The sequence below is a fragment of the Lissotriton helveticus genome, chromosome 11, assembly GCF_964261635.1.
Source record: "Lissotriton helveticus chromosome 11, aLisHel1.1, whole genome shotgun sequence".
Taxonomy (NCBI): domain Eukaryota; kingdom Metazoa; phylum Chordata; class Amphibia; order Caudata; family Salamandridae; genus Lissotriton; species Lissotriton helveticus.
In genome coordinates, this window is record NC_136072.1 from 982,237,315 (window position 1) to 982,262,927 (window position 25,613).

The 25,613-nt window shown below is 40.9% G+C and overlaps 1 protein-coding gene across 3 annotated transcripts in view; it reads right to left on the reverse strand.

The window, feature by feature from the left end:
- Positions 1-25,613, reverse strand: part of KIAA1671 (KIAA1671 ortholog) — a 996,223-nt gene that overhangs the window by 178,041 nt on the left and 792,569 nt on the right. For all 3 annotated transcript variants that reach the window (XM_078667333.1, XM_078667334.1, XM_078667335.1), the window contains one exon: positions 19,128-19,368. In XM_078667333.1, coding sequence (XP_078523459.1) covers positions 19,128-19,368 — 241 coding nt within the window. The remainder of the gene's footprint in view (positions 1-19,127; positions 19,369-25,613) is intronic.

Below are 25,613 nucleotides of genomic sequence, written 5' to 3' on the forward strand. Positions count from 1 at the left end.
CTTTACAATGAATCGTTTTCATTGCCCCCTGCAAGAAAAACCCAAAAAAATATAAAACTGTTCAGAAAAATTCAAAAAAAGTAAAAAAATGTTCAGAAAAAAAATAAAAAAAATATAAAACAACAAAAACAATTAAAAAAAAAGTTCTTTTCAGAACTACCTCCCCGTTATTAAAAAATTGGTACAATATTTGGAACTGTGCCAACCTCTATTTCTCGTAGTTCGCTTCCCAGTTCGCTCGCCGGTACGCGAACCGGAAGTGAACCAAAAATTTTTTTTTAAAAAAAAGAACAGTAAGTATAAGGGAAGGAAACAGACACTTATGTTAAAAGAAAGACAGCTATAGGGGAGTAAACTAGAGATACTATTACCCGTAATCCACTGCTGATGATGTCACATATTACATCATTCATGACATGCTCAGTGACATCATCAGCAGAGGATTGCGGGTTTTTTGGCAACGTGCCTTATCCACGGTTTAATAACGCTGCCTTTTGCTTTATATAAGTTTTCAAATTGTATGAAATATATACCAATAGGTCGTTATGAACCTTTAGGTAGTGCTTTTCTTCATGAGGTCTGGTCGCTTCCATACACATACAGATGTTTCAAAGATGATCAAGAAGTTTATCTGAATGGAGAGGAATGCACTGAGACGCCAGATCATTCACTAATGTGTAGGCACATACAGTTACACGGTTCATGCAACAAACACCGACCAAATATGGCTTGCGTGTTGCAAGGCACGCCAGTTCCTGCTATCATCCCCACGTTCAAGTTGTTGGAAAATGGTAGTTATTTGATGCTCAATAATGAAGATTGTTCTGGGTTAATTAAAAGTATTCCTTTTATCGTAACAGTAAGTGAACGGGTTATTTGCTGCAGAAATGTTCTATTTCCTCCCACACATGAACATAGGGAGTTTTCAATCTGGCCACAAATACCAACCTTGGGAGCAGATTTCAACGGCATGGCAAGAATAAGAGCTCTTTTGTCTCAGAGAGAGGTGGCCTTGAGTTCGGCCCGTGAAACTTTCGTGCTTCACATAGCGAACACCCGTACAGAGGTGCAGACCCTTTTCAATACTGATTCGCCTTTCCATTTCAGCAAGATGGTTCGGACTATCTTTAACGCGTCCTCCACAAAGGCCCTGGCGCACTTTTTTAAAGTTGTTACCAGTGGTCTCGTGACTTCATTTGAGAAAATCTTTGGAGTCATCCCTGCTTTCTTTCATTCTATTTTTTTCCACTGTGCTTCGTGGATTCCCATTTTTACTTGCATTACCAGCGGACGCTCTTGTGCTTTTTTACATTTTTAAATATGGATGTCCCTCCTGTGCAAGCTCCCGCCCTGCAGCTGCTGACACTGTTCCGCAATCGCATGCTAGAATATTATGGCACAATGCCGTTGGCGATATTAAGCACGGCATATGGATTATCTTTTCGATTCTCCTACTTCACCTGTGTCCAGCCTGTATTTCACTGCCTGACCTGTGATTTTGATTGGGCCATTGATTTGTGTCTCTGCGGACCGGTTTCTCCTGACGTCGACTTTAATCAGCTGATGACTCCTATCATTACTCACGAGTTGGTTTGTCCTGGCGAAAGGATTATGGCTGTGGCATTGATGCATGGACTAATTGGTCCCTGGAATTTACTGGCGGCAACACAGTCTTTCTTGGAACAGAGCTTTCTTGAAAACCCACCGAGCTGTCCTCTGATGGTGATAGAGGATCCGGTGCTGGGAGAGCACGTATGTTCTTTTCCGCTTTTAAATTGGATGGCTGAACTCTTTTCGGATGAAGACGGTGACTTCCTATTGGAGGCTGTTGCAGCTTATTTTGCATACACAGTTATGTCATAGACCTTTTTCATGTTTGATATGCTGAGTACTAGCATTTCATTGACAATTCATTGACTTATTTGTCAAGTTTTTATTATTTAGCTTGCCTATTGGCTTAAGACTCGATAAAGTACTTGGCTGTTTTATTTTTCTTTAGCATTAAATTTTCCTAGTTTTTAATGTTTTACCTTGCGGACCGTCCACATATAAAGTTGCAATCTGCTCTCATGAGATGGCACTTCTATTATCTTATTCAGTTCGTTTCCGGATCATGGGGAGGTGTCATCTAGGTCCTGGATATCTTTACACCGTGTTAAGTTAGCATGGGCTCATTACCGGTTTAAACGCCATTTTTCCTTTTTTGCAACTTCTGCACACGACACTTAGTTGTTGCTTTAGCTTTCAACCTAGTAGTTCATCGTGGTTTACATGAGAATAATATGTTATTGCTCTACTATCTGCTTTGCTTGTTAAACTATATCTGTACAGCGAGTGCTGAAGTTTCAAGAACAACACGATACAGAATTGTTATGAGGTCTGATCTCCACGACTTCATACTCATAACATAAGTGCAGCTTCTGCCAATTCTGGGCATGAGGCGGGTTTTATATTGCTTTGCCGAACACACATACACAACAGTTGATGCGGTTCACATGAAGAGAGAGCTGGTGTATGCTGATGTGATTCCTTCAAATCTAAGACACTAAAGTATGGGCACGCCCTAAACCAACACAAAGAGACCTTCTTAGCAAATAATATAATATGTGTATTAGGGAGGGTGAGATATAAGCAGCCGCGGGCCGTGGAGGGAGTTACGGTGGGGCAGGGAGGCGGGGAGGGGGAGGGGCAGGGTGGAGCCCTCTCCACCCTGCCCCGCCCCCTCCCCGCCTCCCTGCCCCACCGTAACTCCCTCCACGGCCCGTGGCTGCTTATAAGTGTTGCTAACTCTTATTCATTTACAGCATGTTAACATACTGTCACCATTCGCTTTTTATGTACTAGTAACTATGCTGGTAATTTTGCTACTGATAATATGTGTACTTGTATTATCTAAGATACTACGCCTGAGAAGACGGCATTAGTAAATAAACATTTCAAATACACATGTGTTCTTCTTAACTCCATGTTCTGGTTTCTAAGAAATATATAACGACCGACTGTTCATGAGTTCCACGTATCCTGAGGTACTATAAGTTCATATTCTGGATTGTCTAAACATTGAGAGTTTGTTATATCCAATGTGACACTGTACCTAGCTTGCTAAGGGGTTTTTGATTACTAAGGTGAGTTTTGGGGCACCCTAATTCGCCGAGGTTCCAATCCTCTGTCCACAGTTCTGTGTGAGAACAGAAACCCTGCGACAGGGGCACCCCCGACCCTTGCTGGAGCTTCATCACACTTGCGATACAACTCCAGCAATGCGCCACCTTTACGGCACAGATACATCACGCATCTGTGCTGTTTTTGCCCCATGATGCGCCGCATTGTAAATGCAGCACACCATAGGTGACGGAACAGCGGCACAGAATGACTAACACATCCCTGGTGATGCGCCAGTCATCATAAATCTATCCCTATGCTTCTTATCTTGTTAGAGATGAACCGCCATATGTATCATCAAAGTTTTTTGCATTTCCTAAATAGCGAACTTTAAGGAATAAATAGCGATTCTTTACCATTCCTAGTTTGCGATGAGCTATTTGCTAAATACAAATTACCCATTCATTTCCTTCATTTCCATAGGGCGGTTGGACTCACTTTTAGCTCGAACGGCTGAATGGATTTCCACGAAACTTGGCAAAATTGTAGGGACTGGTAGCCCGATGTGCCTTTGCTATGTCTCAAGATATATGCTCCAGTGGTTTTTACGAAAATTAACTTTGAAAAATATATATTGGGCTACATTGGCCTATATATATGTTGGAGCCCAAATGTAGCCCAATGAAGCCCAATGAAGCCCAATGTAGCCCAATGTAGCCCAATGTAGCCCAAAGATGGCCGCCAGAGACAAAAAAAACAAATGTAGCCCAAATATCAGCCAGATGTAGCCCAACTATAGCCCAGTGACAGAATGACCAATCAGCTTCGCAAACCTCCGTTACGCGAAGCGGAGCGCTGTTACAGATATATATCTTTTTTTGAACGTTAATTTCTCAAAATCCACTGGAGCACACATATTGAGACCTAGCAAAGGCACATCGGGCTACCAGTCCCTAATATTTTACCAAGTTTCGTGCAAATCCATTCAGCCGTTCGATTATTATTATTATTTTTTTTTTTTGCCCCGCGGGGCCCTTTTAAAACCTCCACATCAAACCTAGGGGGGTCAGCGAGGATCTACTATGCCCCCTTATGGTCATTTGCCCCTTCGCTTTGGCCTCCTCTTGTCTCTCGATCCTACCGAGAGACAAGATGGCGGCCGCTACGGACTGTTTGGAATGTTTACAGACGCCGGAGAACCAATCAGCTTCGCTTCACAAAGCTCCGTTGCGCGAAAAGTACGCGTACTGGAGCGCTGCCCGGTCCGCTGTTACAGATATATATCTTTTTTTAAACGTTAATTTCTCAAAATCCACTGTAGCACATATATTGAGACCTACAAAAGGCATATCGGGCTACCAGTCCCTACAATTTTGCCAAGTTTCGTGCAAATCCATTCAGCCGTTCGGGCTAAAAGTGAGGCCAACCGCCCTATGGAAAACTCAATGTTAAAAACACGTTTTGGGACCCCCCTTTTTTCTCGACCCCCCCTGGACGAACCCCCCCCCCCCAATTTTCAGGGGCTGCTCAGAAACAAAATGTGCCATTTTCCTGAAAATTTCAGCCAATTCCGTCCACAAACGCCAAAGTTATTTGACATAGAATTTTCAAAAATCCCATAGAGAAAAAATCCTAACTATATATACCTACTGGCGACCGCCAGTAGGTAATATATATATATATATATATATATATATCAATGCTCGAAGGTGTCCACCTTTGAGTAGCACGCGAGCAGCAGCTTGGTTTATGTATAGGTGAGGACGGGGATCCACTCGTAGACGCCGCTCCGTAGGGGATCTGCCCGACGCGTTTCGAAGCACCATATGCTTCTCTTCAGGGGCTTTAACGGAAGCGGTGTGCGCAACCGCCGACCCACTTCCCCATTTTATATATAACACACCCACCGATGGGAGGCTCAAATAAATATATATATATATATATATATATATATATATATATATATATATATATATATATATCTTTCACCAAGCAATAATAATTGTCTGCACACGTCCAATTGCTTCTTATAAGGGTTTTATTCAAGAGACTCAAGGAGCCCCATTCACCTACGCGTTTCGACCGCAGGTCTTGATCACAGTGTTTGCCACTAGTCCATTTTCTCTTTTCATTTTTTATACTGTTTCTCCCAATCAGCTCATAATGAAGCATCTTGGGAGATGTAGTTTATCCAAACAATATGACACAAATTAAACGTTTTTTACATTGCAATAGAATTCATGGTATCATTCTAATAATTATTCTTTCTCTCAAACGTGTAGAAGGAATATATATATATATAACAACAAAATCCTTGTGAAGCAGCACAGCTGAGCAAAACCTCCACCCAGCGCCTCAAATCAGGAACGGACCGCAACAAAAGGTAGTTACTTAAAGTGCAGTTTTATTCTTCCACCAACATGACGCGTTTCAACCAGGTTGCCCTAGCCTTGATCACATGACATGCATGAAAAGCCCACGCCCTTAAATACCTCATGGCAACATTGTAGATACTCCCACTGGTATATGGAAATAGAAACCGGACTCAATCTTTGTAGTGCTAAATAAATAACACATAATATCATACAAAGTATTTTACAGTTAAGAAATCCAGGGCTAGTGCCCAAATTAACTATAAATCCGTAAATATCTATTTCATATTTGAATTGTATTACAAGGGAGACAAAAAGAGCCAATAATGAGGTACACCCAAAGTGCAATGACTAAATACAGAAATGAACCTAGTATTAGTCAAAGAAATATATATATATATATATATATATATATATATATATATATATATATATATATATATATATATATATATATATATATATATATATATATATATATATATGCGCCATTATGCGTTTCGGCCAGCCACGCTGGCCTTGATATCACATATATATATGGTCATTATAATAGTCTCTTTTTGGTTTTAAAAACCCCTGTCTCTCAATTGTAACTCGACCCTTACACTCAAAACTCCATCGAGGTAGGTACTAAACAAGGGTGTTTTGTTATTACAGTCATATCGCCCCATTTGTTCATTCACTTGATCAGTAGTATTGTAAACATATGGGGTATCGAAGATTAAATCTTAATCATATACAGGGTATGCTGATGCCCATTTTGCATATCCTCTTTATGATTCCATGTTGTTTATAAAATCAAACCTCATCGTGGTTTTTTAATGAATGAGTCAAAACAACATGCACAGACTAATAAATTAGCATCCAACCCACTTGCAATGTTAACGGGGGGTATCAACCTTTTAACTTAGTCAGATACGGGGCGTGTCGCATTTCCCGTTCTTGACTTTATGCTGTTTATAATACAAAACCTTATCGTAATACTATAATGAGGCCAAAACAAGGTTTTGTTGCACACGACACACTTACATTCATTGTCGTGGTCAGAGCCTGCAACACGTAGTCCACCATCCAGTCTAGCTCACTATGCCAGTCTAAAAAGGGTCATGAAAAAATTCTCCTTGCCTCTGACATACAGTCTCATTCAGATCTCAGCATGATGACTTACTTCTTCAAAGAAGAGGCACCGCCAGTGTACTTATTTCTCTCTTCCTGCCCGCCGCCGTGTATTGATGGCCGGGGAGGAGGTTGCTAAATACATCTTGGCGGCTGTAGATGACGTCAGAACGTTGTGTGGGAACCCTGGTCCCTTACAGCTGTATGGGACTTGTAGTTTCTAGGGCGCCCGGTTTGCGTTTCAGTACACAGTTTAACGTCGAATGCGCCATGATCTCTACGCATAGGATCACATCATTGCCCTGGTGCCCCTAATAGGGTTGCATGGGTTTTGTAGTTCCCAGGACGTAAGGGTTGTGTTCTTTATACATTTTAAGGTTCATAAAAATCATAAACGCCCCAGTAATACGTGTCTACTTATTTACTTGGGCGCTATTCTTTTAGTTTGTAAAAGACCTATGCTCAGTCCAGTGGTCATTATTTACTTATTTATGTAAGCGTTGTTCTTTCTCAGTGAATTGCTCATGGCCTCATTATAGTATTACGATAAGGTTTGGTATTATAAACAGCATGAAGTCGAGAACGGCAAATGCGACAAGTTTTAGCACGTCCCGCAACTGACTAAGATAAAAAGTTGACATCCCCCCGTTAACATTGCAAGCGGGTTGGATGCTACTTTATTAGTCTGTGCGTGTTGTTTTGCCGCATTCTTTTAAAAAATACACGACGAGGTTTGATTTTATAAACATGGAATCAAGAAGAGGATATGCGAAATTGGCATCAGCATATGATTAAGATTTAATCTTCGATACCCCCTTTGTTTACAATACTACTGATTAAGTGAATGAACAAATGGGGCGATATGACTGTAATAACAAAACACCGTTGTTTAATACCCACTGCGAGGGAGTTTTGAGTGTAAGGGTCAAGTTACAATTGAACCATATTGTAGGTATTTGCTGAAAACCGCGATCACATATAGAAGTCACCATGGAAAAGATGTGTCTAGAAAAGTTCAACCTATCTATACATTTGAAACATAGTGAAACCGTCTCAAAAAAGACGAGAGAACCGCCACCAGAATCACGGGGACACAACAGTGAAAAAAAACTTACCCGTCACCAAGAACGAGCATGTATAGCGAAGGTTTGTCCGAGTTATAACCCGGAAGACGCTGAGTCTGCGCACAGGCTACCACATAAAAGGAAAACGAAAATAGAGGTAGGACTTTCGGTAGTACGACACGGAAGAAAGTAGTAGAGTGCAAAGTAGGACTCAGAGTGATAAAAATATGGTACCGAAACATAACAGGTGAAGATACAAACAACTGTGTAACAGAGTGCAGCATGTACCGAGATACGTGATTAAATGAAAACACTGTGTGGTCAAGGCAGAATCGGAGTAAAAAAGACAAAAATGAATACCATGAAACAAAAATAGTTACAATCAGTTAAGTCACCTTGAAAATAAGTTACAATAGAATATCAAGCACACACAGATGTGTGAGAAAACAAATGCAATTCTCAAGAGAAGAATTGGAGTTCTGTCCTATACACAGCTATAAGATCGATCATATATCAAATAACAGCAGTTTATAATATTCAAAGATGACAACTAAGTTCTATTCTGTCATTCAGCCCCTTGGGTTGAAGGGCATGTAAGTAATAAATCCAATGTAGTTCCCGTTGTAACAAATGTTTTTTGTTGTCTCTGTAGGGAACCTTGTCAATCATCTCCAAAATTAAATATCGAATTTGACTAGGGTTGTGAGATTGAGAAACAAAGTGTGCAGCCAAGCATGACTTCATGTTCTTGGTTAGAATGTTACTTCGATGCTCGTTCAGTCTAATTTTGATTTTCCGTTCAGTTTTCCCCACATATGGGAGGCCACACGGGCATTTGATCATGTATACGACATTAGTAGAGTCACAAGTGGCATTCACTTGTAAATGGATGGGTGTGCCTTTTGTAGGGTGACTTATTGTATTTCCAGGTATGATGCTGTTACAATGTCCACAATTGTGACAGGGGATGGTCCCCTTGTAATTGGTCGTATTTCTCAAGGTGGGTTGTTTTACCAAAGATTGTATATTTCTCGAGTGTTGGTATGCAAAAATGGGCGGTTTCTCAAAAATGTTATTGAAAGCTTTTTCCAGATTCAGCATTGGCCAGTGTTTGCGAATCACCTCTTTGATTTTCTTGGATTGTAAAGAGAATTTAGATACAAAGACGGAACGATTCTCATCTTCAGGGTTAGGAGTTTTAGGTTTCAGTAAGTCTTCTCTGTTAAGGCACGTAGCTCTTTCTTCAGCAATTTTAATCCATTGGTTGGGATAGCCTCGTTGTTGGAATTTTGACATGATTTTGTGGCTGTCTTCTAAGTATAGTTCCTTAGTTGAAGCTATTCTTTTGGCACGTAATAATTGAGAGTAGGGTAAGTGGCGTTTCAAACTAGGTTGATGGAAACTACGAAAATGTAGGTAGTTGTTGCAGTCAGTATCTTTGGTGTGTATAGATGTGACAAACCGGTTATTGACAAATTTTATGTGAACATCCAGAAATGATATTTCAGTTCTACTGAAGTTATGGGTGAACTGGATTCGATCGTTGATGCCATTAAGGTAGGAAATAGCATGATTCAGTTGAGTTTCAGTGCCCCTCCAAATTAAAAAGATATCGTCAATGTAACGATAGTATGAACACAAAAATGGTTCCCAGTTATCATTCTTCAGAATATATTGACTTTCAAAATCATACATAAACAAGTTCGCATATGCTGGAGCAGCACAGTTGCCCATAGCTACTCCAGACAGTTGAAGATAGTGCTGGTTGTCGGAAGCTTTAAAGTAGCTGTGGTGAAGAATGAATTGCATAAGTTCAAGGATGAAAATCTGTAGATCCGTGGGTTTCTTGGTTTGTAGAAGAGCAGTTTCAATAGCCTCCAGGCCCAAATTGTGGGGAATGGAAGTGTACAGGGAACTTACATCAATAGTTGTCAAGATGATGGATTGGTCAGTGGGGATGTTGATTTCATGGAGTTTTCTTAAGAAATCTGAGGTGTCTTGGATGTATGTAGACATGGTTTTAACACTTGGTTGGAGATGTTTGTCGATGTACAGGCCGGTGGGTTCATGAATTGAACCGCGGGTACTGACAATTGGTCTGAAAGGTGGTTTTGTGGGGTGTTTGTGGACTTTCGGTAATAGGTAGATATATGGCGTCTGTGGATAGTCTTTGATGAGGAATCTTCTGTCTTTTTCCGTGATAGTGTTGGCAAGAACTGCATTGTTCACTATGGTCACCAAGATGGTTTTAAATTCATTAGTGGGGTCTGAATTTATCTTCATGTACAGATCTTGGTTGTCAAGATGAGAATTCAAATTTTCTGTGTAGTAACTTTTATCCAGGGTCACAATGGCTCCGCCTTTGTCTGCTTTAGAAATTGTCAATTCTGTGTTGTTAGCTAGCTGCTTCAAAGCTTGAAATTCATTCCTTGAAAGGTTGGATTTTTTGGAAACATTAGATTGGAAAATCCCGTGTAGCTCATGTTGCACCACAGTTTCAAAATTATCAAGAACCTTGTGACTGATGGGAGGAATGAAAGAACTTTTTGGGCGTAGACCCATCAGGGTATTTTCTTCACCAGATTTAGTAGGAACACATATGTTAGTGAAGAAATGTCTCAAACGTAGTGTTCTCATGAATTTAAAAAATGATATAATGGTATTCAATTCATTAGTTTGGTAGGTAGGTACAAAATTCAAGCCTTTCTGTAAGACTTGTTGTTGCGACATAGTCAAGGAAGTCTGAGATAGATTGATGATCAAATTCTGTGGCTCCTGGTCGATTTGGCTGTAGGTAACTAAGTGGTGTTTCCTGCGGGACCTCCTGGGTCTACGGCAAGTGTATGGCCTACCTCTAAAAAAGGATCAGCAACAGTATTGTTTTGAGTATTATTGGTGGAATCTCCACTTGGTCTAGATGTTGACGGTTGCTCTGATGATTTTGAGCTTTGTTGAAAACCTTGTTGGCGTGGTTTCCCTCGAAATTGACCCGTTCGCGATGGTTCCTCAGATGATGTAGAATCTCCATCTGTAGATCTGTTGGTTTGAGTGCGATTTTGTCTTCTGGCTGCATAGATCTCAGCCCAATTGTACACTTCGCCTAACTTATAGTCAACTGTATCGCGTTTGAATTTTCTGAGTTTACGTTCATTGATTTCTTTCACATATTTATCCAATTGAATATTTACTTCTTCCAAAGATTTAGATAGTTCCTCAGCTGTTAGTTTGGTGCTTAATTCGTGTTTCAATTGTTTAACTTCGTTTTCCAATTCTTCTAGCAATTTCGACAATTCTTCGACAATTAAAAGTATTAAATCCAAGGAACATTTATTAAGTATTCCGTACCACTTTTCGGTGAAAAGCGGGTTGTTTTTACATAAAGTGGACTTCAAGGGTATTCGCAAACCTCTGGGGATGCGTTGAACACGGTGGTATCTAATTAGTGTAGAGGCATGAAGCCTTTGATTGGTCTCTCTTTTAGCTGTGAATAGTAATTGTCTGATGTTGGATTGGACAGAGCTGGATTCTATATATTCAGGTTCCTGTATCAGCGAGTAAATACGATCAGTATCATTTGTATTGAACTCAAAGGTATCAGCTTTATTGTTCGTCAAGCTTGCAATATCCGCATAAGACATGGTGCGTTGGGTGCTACACGGTGTTGAACCAGAAGGATACAAATGTACAAGAATAGGCAACCGTGGCACTCCAAGTAAAGAATAAGGTAGATGGGTACTCAAAGGGTAATACTTTTTTAGGTGCTCAAGGAAACACCTACTGGTTCCAAACAGGTGTTGTTGAAAATATAAAAAATGGAAAGTCTTACGTCAGGTAAGAACTGCCCTGAGCACTCTAGCTGCACAGTAGGTGCGTGGCTACCGGTTAGCTTGAAAGTAATTCACTTAGTATTCAGAATTTCAAGAATGTTTATTCATCCAAGTGTTTTTGAATTGATCAAAAAACAATGTCCATAGGTACATATTTCTTCATATGATTACGCTTTTAGTCAAACATCCATAGTGATTCATAGCAAATGATCAGTTTAAGATGACATGGAAACCCCAATGCATTTCGTGCTAAGATAGCACTTCTTCAGGGGGATATTATTCTAAAAAGAAAAAATGAACCATATTGTAGGTATTTGCTGAACAGGAACCACATAACACATACGAACTTATTCGAGCAAAACATGTAAAGAAAGATTAGAATAGAAAAGCACCAATGTAAAGCCCCAGAATCGAATTATAACCATTGAAAAGAAACTACTCAAACGAAGTAGAAAAGACATAGCCGTTTGGAAATAAATGCGAACATGCGTAAAGAGAGCCATGAAAACCCAATGGGGAATCAGAAAAAAAGGATAACTATACAGTAGGTATTGAAAAAGATCACGAAAGTGATGTGTGTAGCAACCAGTAAGATGAAATGTAAAACAAAAATATCGGTACCCAAGAAAATCGCGACCACATATAGAAGTCACCCTGGAAAAGATGTGTCTAGAAAAGTTCAACCTATCTATACATTTGAAACATAGTGAAACCGTCTAAAAAAAGACGAGAAAACCGCCACCAGAATCACGGGGACACAACAGTGAAAGAAAACTTACCCGTCACCAAGAACGAGCATGTATAGCGAAGGTTTGTCCGAGTCATAACCCGGAAGACGCCGAGTCTGCGCACAGGCTACCACATAAAAGGAAAACGAAAATAGAGGTAGGACTTTCGGTAGTACAACACGGAAGAAAGTAGTAGAGTGCAAAGTAGGACTAGAGTGATAAAAATATGGTACCGAAACATAACAAGTGAAGATACAAACAACTGTGTAACAGAGTGCAGCATGTACTGAGATACTTGATTAAATGAAAACACTGAGGTCAAGGCAGAATCGGAGTAAAAAAGACAAAAATGAATACCATGAAACAAAAATAGTTACAATCAGATAAGTCACCTTGAAAATAAGTTACAATAGAATATCAAGCACACACAGATGTGTGAGAAAACAAATGCAATTCTCAAGAGAAGAATTGGAGTTCTGTCCTATACACAGCTATAAGATCGATCATATATCAAATAACAGCAGTTTATAATATTCAAAGATGACAACTAAGTTCTATTCTGTCATTCAGCCCCTTGGGTTGAAGGGCATGTAAGTAATAAATCCAATGTAGTTCCCGTTGTAACAAATGTTTTTTGTTGTCTCTGTGGGGAACCTTGTCAATCATCTCCAAAATTAAATATCGAATTTGACTAGGGTTGTGAGATTGAGAAACAAAGTGTGCAGCCAAGCATGACTTCATGTTCTTGGTTCGAATGTTACTTCGATGCTCGTTCAGTCTAATTTTGATTTTCCGTTCAGTTTTCCCCATATATGGGAGGCCACACGGGCATTTGATCATGTATACGACATTAGTAGAGTCACAAGTGGCATTCACTTGTAAATGGATGGGTGTGCCTTTTGTAGGGTGACTTATTGTATTTCCAGGTATGATGCTGTTACAATGTCCACAATTGTGACAGGGGATGGTCCCCTTGTAATTGGTCGTATTTCTCAAGGTGGGTTGTTTTACCAAAGATTGTATATTTCTTGAGCGTTGGTATGCAAAAATGGGCGGTTTCTCAAAAATTTTATTGAAATCTTTTTCCAGATTCAGTTAAATTTTGGGGATGATTGACAAGGTTCCCCACAGAGACAACAAAAAACATTTGTTACAACGGGAACTACATTGGATTTATTACTTACATGCCCTTCAACCCAAGGGGCTGAATGACAGAATAGAACTTAGTTGTCATCTTTGAATATTATAAACTGCTGTTATTTGATATATGATCGATCTTATAGCTGTGTATAGGACAGAACTCCAATTCTTCTCTTGAGAATTGCATTTGTTTTCTCACACATCTGTGTGTGCTTGATATTCTATTGTAACTTATTTTCAAGGTGACTTATCTGATTGTAACTATTTTTGTTTCATGGCATTCATTTTTGTCTTTTTTACTCCGATTCTGCCTTGACCTCACAGTGTTTTCATTTAATCAAGTATCTCAGTACATGCTGCACTCTGTTACACAGTTGTTTGTATCTTCACTTGTTATGTTTCGCTACCATATTTTTATCACTCTGAGTCCTACTTTGCACTCTACTACTTTCTTCCGTGTCGTACTACCGAAAGTCCTACCTCTATTTTCGTTTTCCTTTTATGTGGTAGCCTGTGCGCAGACTCGGCGTCTTCCGGGTTATGACTCGGACAAACCTTCGCTATACATGCTCGTTCTTGGTGACGGGTAAGTTTTCTTTCACTGTTGTGTCCCCGTGATTCTGGTGGCAGTTTTCTCGTCTTTTTTTAGACGGTTTCACTATGTTTCAAATGTATAGATAGGTTGAACTTTTCTAGACACATCTTTTCCATGGTGACTTCTATATGTGATCGCGATTTTCTTGGGTACCGATATTTTTGTTTTACATTTCATCTTACTGGTTGCTACACACATCACTTTCGTGATCTTTTTCAATACCTACTGTATAGTTATCCTTTTTTTCTGATTCCCCATTGGGTTTTCATGGCTCTCTTTACGCATGTTCGCATTTATTTCCAAACGGCTATGTCTTTTCTACTTCGTTTGAGTAGTTTCTTTTCAATGGTTATAATTCGATTCTGGGGCTTTACATTGGTGCTTTTCTATTCTAATCTTTCTTTACATGTTTTGCTCGAATAAGTTCGTATGTGTTATGTGGTTCCTGTTCAGCAAATACCTACAATATGGTTCATTTTTTCTTTTTAGAATAATATCCCCCTGAAGAAGTGCTATCTTAGCACGAAATGCATTGGGGTTTCCATGTCATCTTAAACTGATCATTTGCTATGAATCACTATGGATGTTTGACTAAAAGCGTAATCATATGAAGAAATATGTACCTATGGACATTGTTTTTTGATCAATTCAAAAACACTTGGATGAATAAACATTCTTGAAATTCTGAATACTAAGTGAATTACTTTCAAGCTAACCGGTAGCCACGCACCTACTGTGCAGCTAGAGTGCTCAGGGCAGTTCTTACCTGACGTAAGACTTTCCATTTTTTATATTTTCAACAACACCTGTTTGGAACCAGTAGGTGTTGCCTTGAGCACCTAAAAAAGTATTACCCTTTGAGTACCCATCTACCTTATTCTTTACTTGGAGTGCCACGGTTGCCTATTCTTGTACAAGTTACAATTGAGGCACAAGGGTTCTTAAAACCAAAAAGAGACTATTATAATGACACTCAATATATATTGTGTTTCACTTACCTCTATAGTGTGTGACTATAAGACAGCACTAAACTCCTGACTCACATGGTGCATAATAGCGTCACCCAGTAGGTAAGTTTCACATGAGAAAAAACAAGATTTTATTAATAATTATATGATCACAGTAAAGAGACAGAGTTATCGGGTAGTCTTCACTATATAGAACACAAAGTCTCTGTAGACGAATGAGTAAATGTCTGGGACACTTATAACGACTGCCCATAATGGACTGATATGAGGTCAGTCAAACATTGTCTTTATTCTGGTATATAATTCCTCATCTAGATTCCGTCGGTGAAAAAGTGGTAATGAGGCACAGTCACTTAGATTTTCACACAGTATAATATAATAGTGATTGTTTTAAGTTGAACACGAGTGATGGAGAGTTTCACGTGGTGAGGCAATACAAATATAAAGTGAAGAATAAAAACTTTCATTCTGAGAGATATATATATGTATTTTGTTTTTGTTTGTTTTTTGCTTCTCTTGTCTTCTTTTCCTTAGAAAAACTAAAAAATTGAAAGAAACAGGTGAGCGCATTAGGGCTCTTTCACATGAAATACATGCTGTTTTTGTTAGAGCAGGAACCCCCTAGAGTAGAGAGTCTAGCCCTGAAGAAGGCTCAGACCCGTGAGGGCTCTAGTTGTGGGCCGAAACATTTAGGAACTCTGATGTGGGTAAACCTGAACTAATAAAGTTCAGAAAGAAACCCCCCCTTTTTGGATCACGTTTTTATCTAGTACCCCAAATACCCTATGAATAAACTTACTGTTTGTTTATACAGGTAGGTATTTTTATCTGCACTCATCTGGTTCCCTGCATGGCCAGTTAATATTTTATATAAGAACTCCCATAACATCTTTTGGTTGAGTCCGCCCAGGTAATACCATCTTACCTGGGTGTGGAAAGACGCCTATGATGAAGCATGTCACAATAAGTGAGTGAGACGTCTTCTCCAATATCTTTGGATATCCCATCACCCAACGATAAAGGTTTAACAAGTGACCACAGTGGGACCCTTTTACACTCTTCCTGTTTATTTCATATGGTCTCAGATGTGTCTAAATATCCCGTACAGATGTACAAACAGCAGCAGTTGCCTTGTGTGATGCAATTGCAATGGGAATTCCCTGATATGTTTTTCAGTGGTAATTTCTGATCTGAAAGGAGTAGTGTTTCCATGTTTGGTAAGTTCGGAATAGTAGTGAAAATTCACGCTGACTGGTGTTGGTGAATTTTTAATTACTATTTTAGAAATGCCAATTTTAGAAAGTATTGTCAGGTAAAAGTGCCTACATGGGATTTTCTTTCAAAATAGTGAAGCAATATTGTGAGTGCCTAAACTAGTGGCCTCAAATATACACTACTGCAAAACTGAAAGAAACAGGTGAGCGTAGTAGGCCTCTTTCGCATGAAATGCATGCTGATTTTTTATAACAGGGACCCCCCTAGAGTAGAGATTGTAGACCTGAAGAAGACCCTCAGACCTGTGAGTGCTCTAGTTGTAGGCCGAAGCATGTTGGCATTCTGATGTGGGTAAACCTGAACCAATAACGTTCAGAAAGAAAACACCCCTTTTTGTATCTTTTTTTTTATCTAGTACCTCAGGAATAAACTTACTGTTTGGGTATATCTGTAGGTATTTTTAACTGCACTCATCTGGTTCCCTGCATGGCCAGTTAATATTTAATACAAGAACTCCCATAACATCTTTTGGTTGAGTCCGCCCAGGTAGTACCATCTTACCTGGGTGTGGAAAGATGCTTATGACAAAAGCATGTCACAATAAGTGAGTGAGGCGTCTTCTCCATTATCTTTGGATATCCCATTGCCCAATAATAGAGGTTTAAAAAGTGACCACAGTGGGACCCTTTTACACTCTTCCTGTTTATTTCATATGGTCTCAGATGTGTCTAAATATCCCGTACGGATAAACAGACAGCAGCAGTTGCCTTGTGTGATGCGAATGTACTTGGAAGATTGCAACTGATCTGCTTCGATCACTCTCTCTTGTGAATAAGAATTCCCAACGCAAACCTATGAGAGGAGCAGGCCTCACAACAGTGAGAAACCAAATAGGCTGTTTGTCTCTACTAGGACATGCCACACAACAAAGGCATATATCCTACCTTTACCTACACAGCACGCTGCCCATAGGGCTAGCTAGGGCCTACCTTAGGGGTGACTCATATGCAGTAAAAGGGTTTTAGATGTGGCAGCCACTATAAATGCCATGTCACTGCGGCAGTAAACTGAGCAGGCAGGACCTGCAGCAGTAGAGGCCTGAGAGGTTTGAAAGGCTACTTCTGTGGATGGCACAAGCATCGCTGCAGGCCCACTAGAAGCATTTAATTTACAACCTGTGGGTATATGGGATAACACTGTACAAGGGACTTACATGTAATTAAATATGCCAAACTGGTGTAGCCAATTGTAGCAAGTTTACAAGAGGGAGCACATGCACTTTTGCACTGATGGTAAAGTGCACAGTGTCAGAAAACCAACAAAAACACAGGGAAAAGGCAAAACGTTCTGGGATAACCCTGAAAAAGGGGCAGGTCCAACAGTTGTATTATATAGATTAAATAAATCTGATCAAACTATGCTATGTGCTATTAGATTTCCCAGCAAGAATTCCGTGTGGCTTTTGATTGAGCCACAAAACATTATGTGCCTCCTTTTTGATTTCCACATTTTTGCTACTTTAGTAATGGCTTCTAGAGGAAGGAGGGAAAAGGAATGGGGGAGAAAAGTTATTAGCTACTTTATTAAATATTAAGGGCTTGTGTGTTTGTCACATCAAAGTCATCCTGTTACAGTGTTCATATACCAGGTAGCAGAATGCTGCTCTCCCCAAAAAGACTTACTTGTATGGTAAAATCATCAGAGGTGGTCCAAGCAGAGTGTGGGTTGGAAATAGGCACATATTTGTTTAACTTTTTTGTTAGAATGAATACGTTTCATTGGTATTAATGGTAAAGAAATCTGAACAAATAGCAAATGAAATTATAAATTCAATAGCAACCTTTTAAAAGAAAAATCTTTTTTTATCAATTCTATTTGTTTGAACAGCCCTGTTTTTAAAAAGCAAATAAAGGAAACTATGATTTTGACTAACTCTTGAATTAAAAAAAGGTACAATACCCTTAACCCGCCCACCCTTTCACCCACCTGGTAAGTGCCGTTATTAAGAAAGAGGAATAAAACTTTTAGAGGGGCTAAATGGCATGCCAAACAAATGACAAGCCCGACAGACGGCAAAGCGTTTTTGTTACCCGTGACTTGAGTTTGACTTACCCTTGCGAGGAGGATAAAGTCTTTAAACATCTGCCAGTAAAAAGGATAACCTAACATAGTCAAAGGAAGATTCTCAAATCACATCACAAAGCACTGTAGTTGACTTCAAGCAGTGTAGGATTAGAAACGCTCTTATGTAAAACTATTCTAATTATACCTTCCCATCTGCTTACAAATCTTTCAGCCTAAGAGATGCGTACTGCATTTCATTGCAATTATAAAAAATTGTCCTATATGTTAATTAGCATTCCTAACTTGTCTAAAACCAAGAAAGTCCATTTGCACAAACATTCTATGCTGCTGCCAAGCAAATTACAGCCAACGCGAATACTTGTTCCTCAATTACTGGGCAATCAACTCCTAATCCCTTTATGAAAACAAGCACATTATTATCCATAAAGGAGGAGTATTACATTGTGAAAACTCTTGCCATAAATCACTTGTTCATTGCCAGTGATTCCACGAGAAACTGTTGGGGAAAAAACTTCTGAATACTAATGGCTTATGGCATGTACACAACATATATTCAAGAAATACACTTATCTATACTGAGCTCTGTAGGCTCCTCTGAAGGAGGAGGAGAATCGTATCAAGGACTCTTCGGCGATCAACAGCTGTTCTTCAAGCTAACACAGAGATGTCTGCTACATATACAGTGCCCCTTTGGCGTCTTTAATATATATACATCTTAGAGGCACCATTTTAAAGGCAACAAGTGACCTATATAAAAAATTTAATATTAAAGTGCAGCCTAGATCATATCACAATGAAAGGCAAAAGTCAAACAACCGTTTACCTTGGTACATTTTAAAAATAGCACAGAATATTTAATGAAAAGTGCATTCAATAAAGTTTGAAAGCTATGCATTAGCAGTCACGTTAACTTACATCCATAAACGAGAAATCAATTTCACCCTCTTCGGGACACGACCGGACAGATAGCGGTAATACAGTGCCATCAATTGAATCCATGTCAACACTGGAGCGGTCAAGGCTCCCAGTCCTTTGGTCTTTTGTGGCATCATGGCGGTCCAGCTCCAGTTGAGAAGAGGAAGAGGATACCCTGCTATTTGGTGGTTGCTTTCTGGTTGAAATAGCATTATCTGTTGAAGGCGATCGAGGCACAATACTGTAAGGAAAGCAAAAGACAAAACAATAAGCAAGAAATTAAAAAACAGATACATTATTTTGTTTAAATATATGGCACCAGATGCAAGCTCCCACAAATCTTTCCACTAATATATTTATCGGTATTCATACCAAAAGAATGCGATAACTCACTTATGTTGGATCTGTGCATAGAGTGGATAGGTAGGTCACAATATACACAAGCTACTACTGTTAAACTGGTTGTAGGGATTTTTTTTAATGTTGATATTGGATAAAATGAATATGCTTTAGGAAATACATTGTTTTGAAGCGGACCTCACAAAACAATACAATAATATAAGTTTGCCACAGTATCTAGACACATCATTGTGATGCAGCAGACAATAGTTACATTCCTGACAGAAGCATTCTCCGCTCAGTGTGAAAAAATTGATTCTGTACAGGTTCTTTTAATTTTCAGAGTAAGATCCGATGCAGAGGGACAACAAAATCGTTGATGCCATTGACGAGATGGTATTCTAGCTGAAAAATATCCTCATTATTTTTGTTTCCATCCTCGGCACTATTGTACATTTTAATCCCTTTAGATGCTCCCAAATGTGGTCCAACATGCGCGTTTGCTGAACCACCCTCAGGCCAAAGTGAGAGTGGTTTAGGAGTGCAGTGACAGCTGAACGTCTACTCCGCAGGTTCTTAACGCAGCTTCTGCAAGGGAAAAGTAGGGGATGCCCTGTCAAAAAAGGTAAACTCTATTTGTCTTTTGTCCATAATCAGACAGCAGAAAGGCTGGCAACCATATTGCTGCTTCTGATTTCTCTCCAAGAATTCATTTGTTTAGATGGTGTTTGCATTTTTGGTGGCGATTGCATCTATTTGCATGCACTGCGAGTTACACTAATAAGAGGACAACGCGAGGCATGTATAAAAATACCTCAAAATTAGATTCTCGTTAATATGATTTTTTTTTTTTATATCTGTACTGAAATAAGGAACATTTTCTTATACAAGGTAAACCACTCATACAGCAAGTTTAAGTTGTTACTTTTATTACATCTAATATCAAGATCAAACTAAAGTCCATTCAGGAGTAGATCCCTTCGAGTGCAAGGCGACACAATTGTTAAAGCTTTTTCAAATGATTCACATCAAGTCTGCATTTATCAAAGTTATGAATTACCACTGCCTTTATGCGTTAAGGTTTAAGTTCGATGTTCATGGCCCTAGTAATGGAAAATAGTTTAGAAATGTCATCCTTCTTGCTGAACTTGCTGCGAACAGTTGAGAAATAAGAGTCCGATCTATCTGAAGAGTTTTGCCTGTCCGTCAGTGAAGGTTTTCTTTGTGGTTAGAGGCCAACAAGGAACTGCTAACAAGCACAAAGAATCAACAGGATACTTGTTTATCTAGCTGACTTGGTGGAAGTGTACGATCTGGAGTACTGGTTAGTTTGCCATCGGGTAAGTGAAGGGGCAACATCTGTCCACCACTCATTGGAGTAATGGGCCCAAGAAAAAGCAGTCATTACAGCAAAATTATCATTTTTAGTGGTCAATGAAATGGAGGAGCTCAGTTTACACGCCTCTACAAAACAGGTTTCTTCTTTTTTAAATGGTTTCAGGCAACGGGTTGACCTGCTATCTGTCCTTTGAATAAGATCAACCATTATCGCTGGGTGCAACCAACTCAGGCTCCCAGTTCTTGTTTCCTTACTAATTGCATCCGTAATTGTTGTAACCTTCATGGCCATTAGCACGTTTCTTCCCCTTGGGGTCAAATTCGGGAAAACTCTGAATCCTGCAGACCACACTGACCCACCACTTCGGGGAAAGGAGACAGTTGACAATGATGCACTGACTTGAGCAGGTGTCAAACCAAAGAAACAATGACAAAATGAGTGTCTTGAAAACGTGCACTGAGGACCATTTACCTAACACCGTTTTCAACAGCTTGAAAACCCGTATGACCAGGCTTGCCATAGATTTAAGCAAACGAGGAGGCGTTTCCTTATCCTTGCCTCAAAATAAGGTCAGGCATGACATTTTATAGCAATATTGTTCTACTTCCCACATCTTGCAACTCGCTTAGGGAAGGATGAATACATGATGTGAGTGAAAGGGTGGGTAGAAACGATGGGTGGATGGAGACTCTGGCTGTAAAATTAGGGAAAGGATGGATGTAGGGTTGATGAGTGAAAGGATGGATGGGTGAAAGGGTGGGTGGATCAAAGGAGGTAGTATGGCTGAAATAAAGGGTGGAGAGATGACAGGATAGAAAGTGGAAAGGGTGGATAGATGGATGATGAATTAATGGGTGAACGGATGGATAGGTGAAAGTGCACGGATGAGTGAAAGAGGTGGTGGGTGGATGGATGTACGAGTGAAAGGGTGGATGGTTGAGTGTGTAAATATATGGATGAGTGGGTGGGTGGAAGGAAGGAAGGGTGGCTAGATGAGTGGAAGGGTGGATGGATGAGTTAAAGGAAAGATGAGTGTAATGGATAGATGGATGAGTAATCGATAGATGGATGAGCCAAAAGGATGGATGAGTGAAAGGGTGGAAGGATGGATGGCTTAAAGGGTGAATGGGGGGGATGGATGGCTGATTGGGTGGATGTAAGACTGAAAGATTGGATGGATGAGTTGGATAGATAGGTGTGGAGATGGATGGCTGGATGGACGAATGGATGGACAGATGGACAGAATAGTGAAAGGGAATTATGGATGAAAGTACGAATGGATGACAGAATATAAAGGCGAAATGGAAGATATCAGTGGTTGGAATGCAAGGATAGCTGGATAGATGGTTGAATGGAAGAGACAAGAGAGCTCTTCTGTGGATGATGCGATGACTTGCTTCACTTGCTTGGTGCCTGTCACGGGGCCAGGGTTCCGAGGGAGGGACTGAACTCAACAAGGGACTGGTGGGAGGTTCAAGATGTCACTGCACCTCTTGTTTCCCCACAACAGGACGACTGCTTCTATCCATCGCAAGTTACTTACCGGCGCTGGCAGAAAAAGGACATGGTCCCTTTAATTGGAACGTAGCCTTCGAGGACTCCACCCCCAGAGACGTCACGGTCGGCGGACCAACCAGAGAGGACGAGATCCGAAGAGGGGGTGCTATGACACCGGGGAACGAGAGAAGCGAGAGACGGAGAACGTGGAGTGAGAAGGGGAACCGAAGCAGACGAGAAGGACGTCGAGCAGGAGAGAGGCCGCGGAGAGCACAAAGACCACGGGAGAGACAGGAGGCTATCGGGAACGCGCTTCGCCCAGCCACGCTCCAGGAGGAGCATGGCTAATACAGGTACGAGAGCGGTTCGTGGGCTGGGTAGGGAAGCGGGAGAGACCGGACACTTGACCGTGTTAGCCCCCTGGTGCTGGTTATTTCCCCCACCCCTGCACTATCACTTCTCAGACTAGAAGTGTGTCACTTGTTTGGGGTTGTTCCCTCACTCCCCTTCCCTACTACACACACATTCACAAGCACTCATCCATACTTTTATTTTTTTTGTTTGAGTTCCTGAGAATACCTTTATGCCAGTCCCACACCATGGTCCCGGAACACTAGAGGGAGGACACCTAGAGGCCGTCCAAAGAAGAGCATGAAGAACCAGACCCGAGACAGAGACCTTTTCTGTGGTGTTATTGCATTTCTATACTGGCTTCACGGAAGAGATGGGTGCTCCGTAAAATAAAGCCTTCACTAACTAGGTCTGTTGTCCTGCCCATTCATTCTGACCCGCTACAGTGCCATAACAGCTTTGCTTCAAAGTGGGGGGTATTTTTTATTTTCTGGCTACTTCCTTATTAACAGGATACACACCAAGTCTAATTACAATGGTAAAGTTGGTAAAAATGTAATTTTTCCTTCACATGGAATGTATGATTGTACATGATGGCACCAACATCAAACAAGGCTCCCTATTTACAGGTTTTCTTTCTTCAACTCCTTTCTCTTATTATGTAATGTCCAATGACAAAAAAATACATTATCAACTAGAAAGAACAGAGGCAGACAAGTAACAGATGAATCAACAATTGTCCACCAATTCCATGCGACCTGCATTAAATTCCAGTATATAAATTGGAGTGAGGTGGAATGAACTCATGGAGAAAGTGAAAGTATATGGGCAAACACCTATACAATTCTTCTTAATTTAATAGAGCCCTTTCCATGGACACAACCACCATTTTCCATAGGATCTCTCTAAAGACCTAAATTAAATCTCGCAGCAACTCCACCTTTACGGCCTTGAAGCAATGTTCCAACTCCTACCAATAATGCATCATTTAAAAAATGCCTGCCATTGTATGAAGAGTGTCACAATGTAATAAAATAACGTATTCATGGAGCATGTCCACAAAAATCATGACCTCTAAAAGTTAATTTAATTTGTTGCAGTGAGGGACTGAAAGCTGTCCTTCGCACACGCCCACCGTCACGTGGAACGGCTGGGGGCTGTCCGCAGCATTGAAGGGGTTAAATTAGATACACAAGCCATACCATACCGGCGGTGGGTGCGGACCAATATCTTAAACTATGAAGTCTCTGCAGACCCGACTCTCCAGACAGTAGTGCTTGGCAAGCATGCGCAAAGATATCCACATTGCTGCCTGACAGATGTCTAGGACTCGGACACCCCGAGCCAAGGCCGCAGTTGCAACCTTTCCCCTGGTGGAATGTGCTCTTAATCACTCAGGGGGCTGCTTCTTAGACAGGGCATAGCAGATGTTAATGCAGAGAATGAGCCAGCGTGAGATGTTCCTTTTCTGGACAGCTCACCCCTTCTTTGCTCCCACGTGCCCCACAAAGAGTTGGTTGTCCACCCAGAACACTTTTGTGCAGTCAAGGCAGAACCCTCTTTTTGGGTCGCTCCTCTTCCTTAGATGGATGCGGAGTAGCAAAGAAGGTGGGCAGCGTGATGGATTGACCCAGAGGGAATGGTGTCACAACTTTTAGAAAGAATGAAGCATGGGTGCGAAGCACCACTTTGTCTGGAAAGACATCATGTAGGGAGGAGTGCAAGATAATGCCTGTAACTCATCCTCCAGGCAGATGAAATAGCCACTAAAAAGGCTGTCTTGATGGTCAGCAGCCAGAGAGGACAGTTGTGTAACGGCTCGAAGGGAGCACACAAGATAAGTGAGGACCAAATTAAGGTCCCACTGCAGCATAAGGGTGTGGGTGGAAACGTGAGCCAGCCCTTTTAGAAACCTATGTACAATTGGAGACTTAAAGAGCGTGTGCTGGTCTGGCAGGCGCAAAAAAAGCAGACAGAGCATAAGGAGCAGAAAGACAAACCTCAAGAGTTCCCAAAGCAGAGCCCAGTTGGGCAAGAGTTAAAATGATGAAAAAACCAGTGGAAAGAGAAGCAGAAAGAGAGTCAATAGACCTTCCTGGACATTATAATACAAATTTCTGCCAACAGCAGGTGTATACTGTCATTGTGGAGGGACGCCTGGCTGCCAAAAGAATATTACATTCTTCAGGAGGAAGGTCAAAACCAACTGCCGCCGCTCACTCTCCACAGATAGAGGCGCAGAGTTGACAGGTTCAGTGGAGAACCTTCCCCTGCTGCTGCAAAAGAAGATCTTCCTGAAGGGGTAGCCTTATCGGAGCATTGATGCTCATTTTCAGAAGCTCTGGATATCAGACCCTCCTCGCCCAGTCCGGAGCCACAACGATGACTTGGGCCAGGTCAACCTGATCTTCTTCAGAACCCTGGGCAGGAGTGGTATGGGCGTGATCTGCTAGGCATCAATGTATGAGTTTGTCCGCTCCGACATTCAGAGAACCTGCCCGGTGTTGAACCACCAGAGTTATGCCCTGCTGTTCCAGCCATGTCCAGAGACTCAGGGCCTCTTGACAAAGTGTCATCAACTCCACTTTCCCTGCTTATTGCAGTACCACATGGCGGTGGTGCTGTCCGTGAACACCTGCACCAACTTCCCCTTGAGGGAAGAAATGCTTTCAAGGCCAATCAAATCGCCTAGAGCTCCAACAAATGTATCCAGAGCCCCTGATCACCACCTCTCCCAGATATCCAGCCCATCCCAAAAGTGTGAGATTTGCTTGAGGAAGGGAGAGGGGTCTATCAATGACTCAAGCGCAGTTCGTCAACCACCACTTCAGATCCTTTGCAGTTCACTGCAAGATCTGGAAAACGTCGGTGAGATTTCCCTGATGCTGTGCACACAGGAACTTCAAGTCAGATTGCATATCCTGCATACATCACCTGGCATGCTTTACCAACAGGATGCA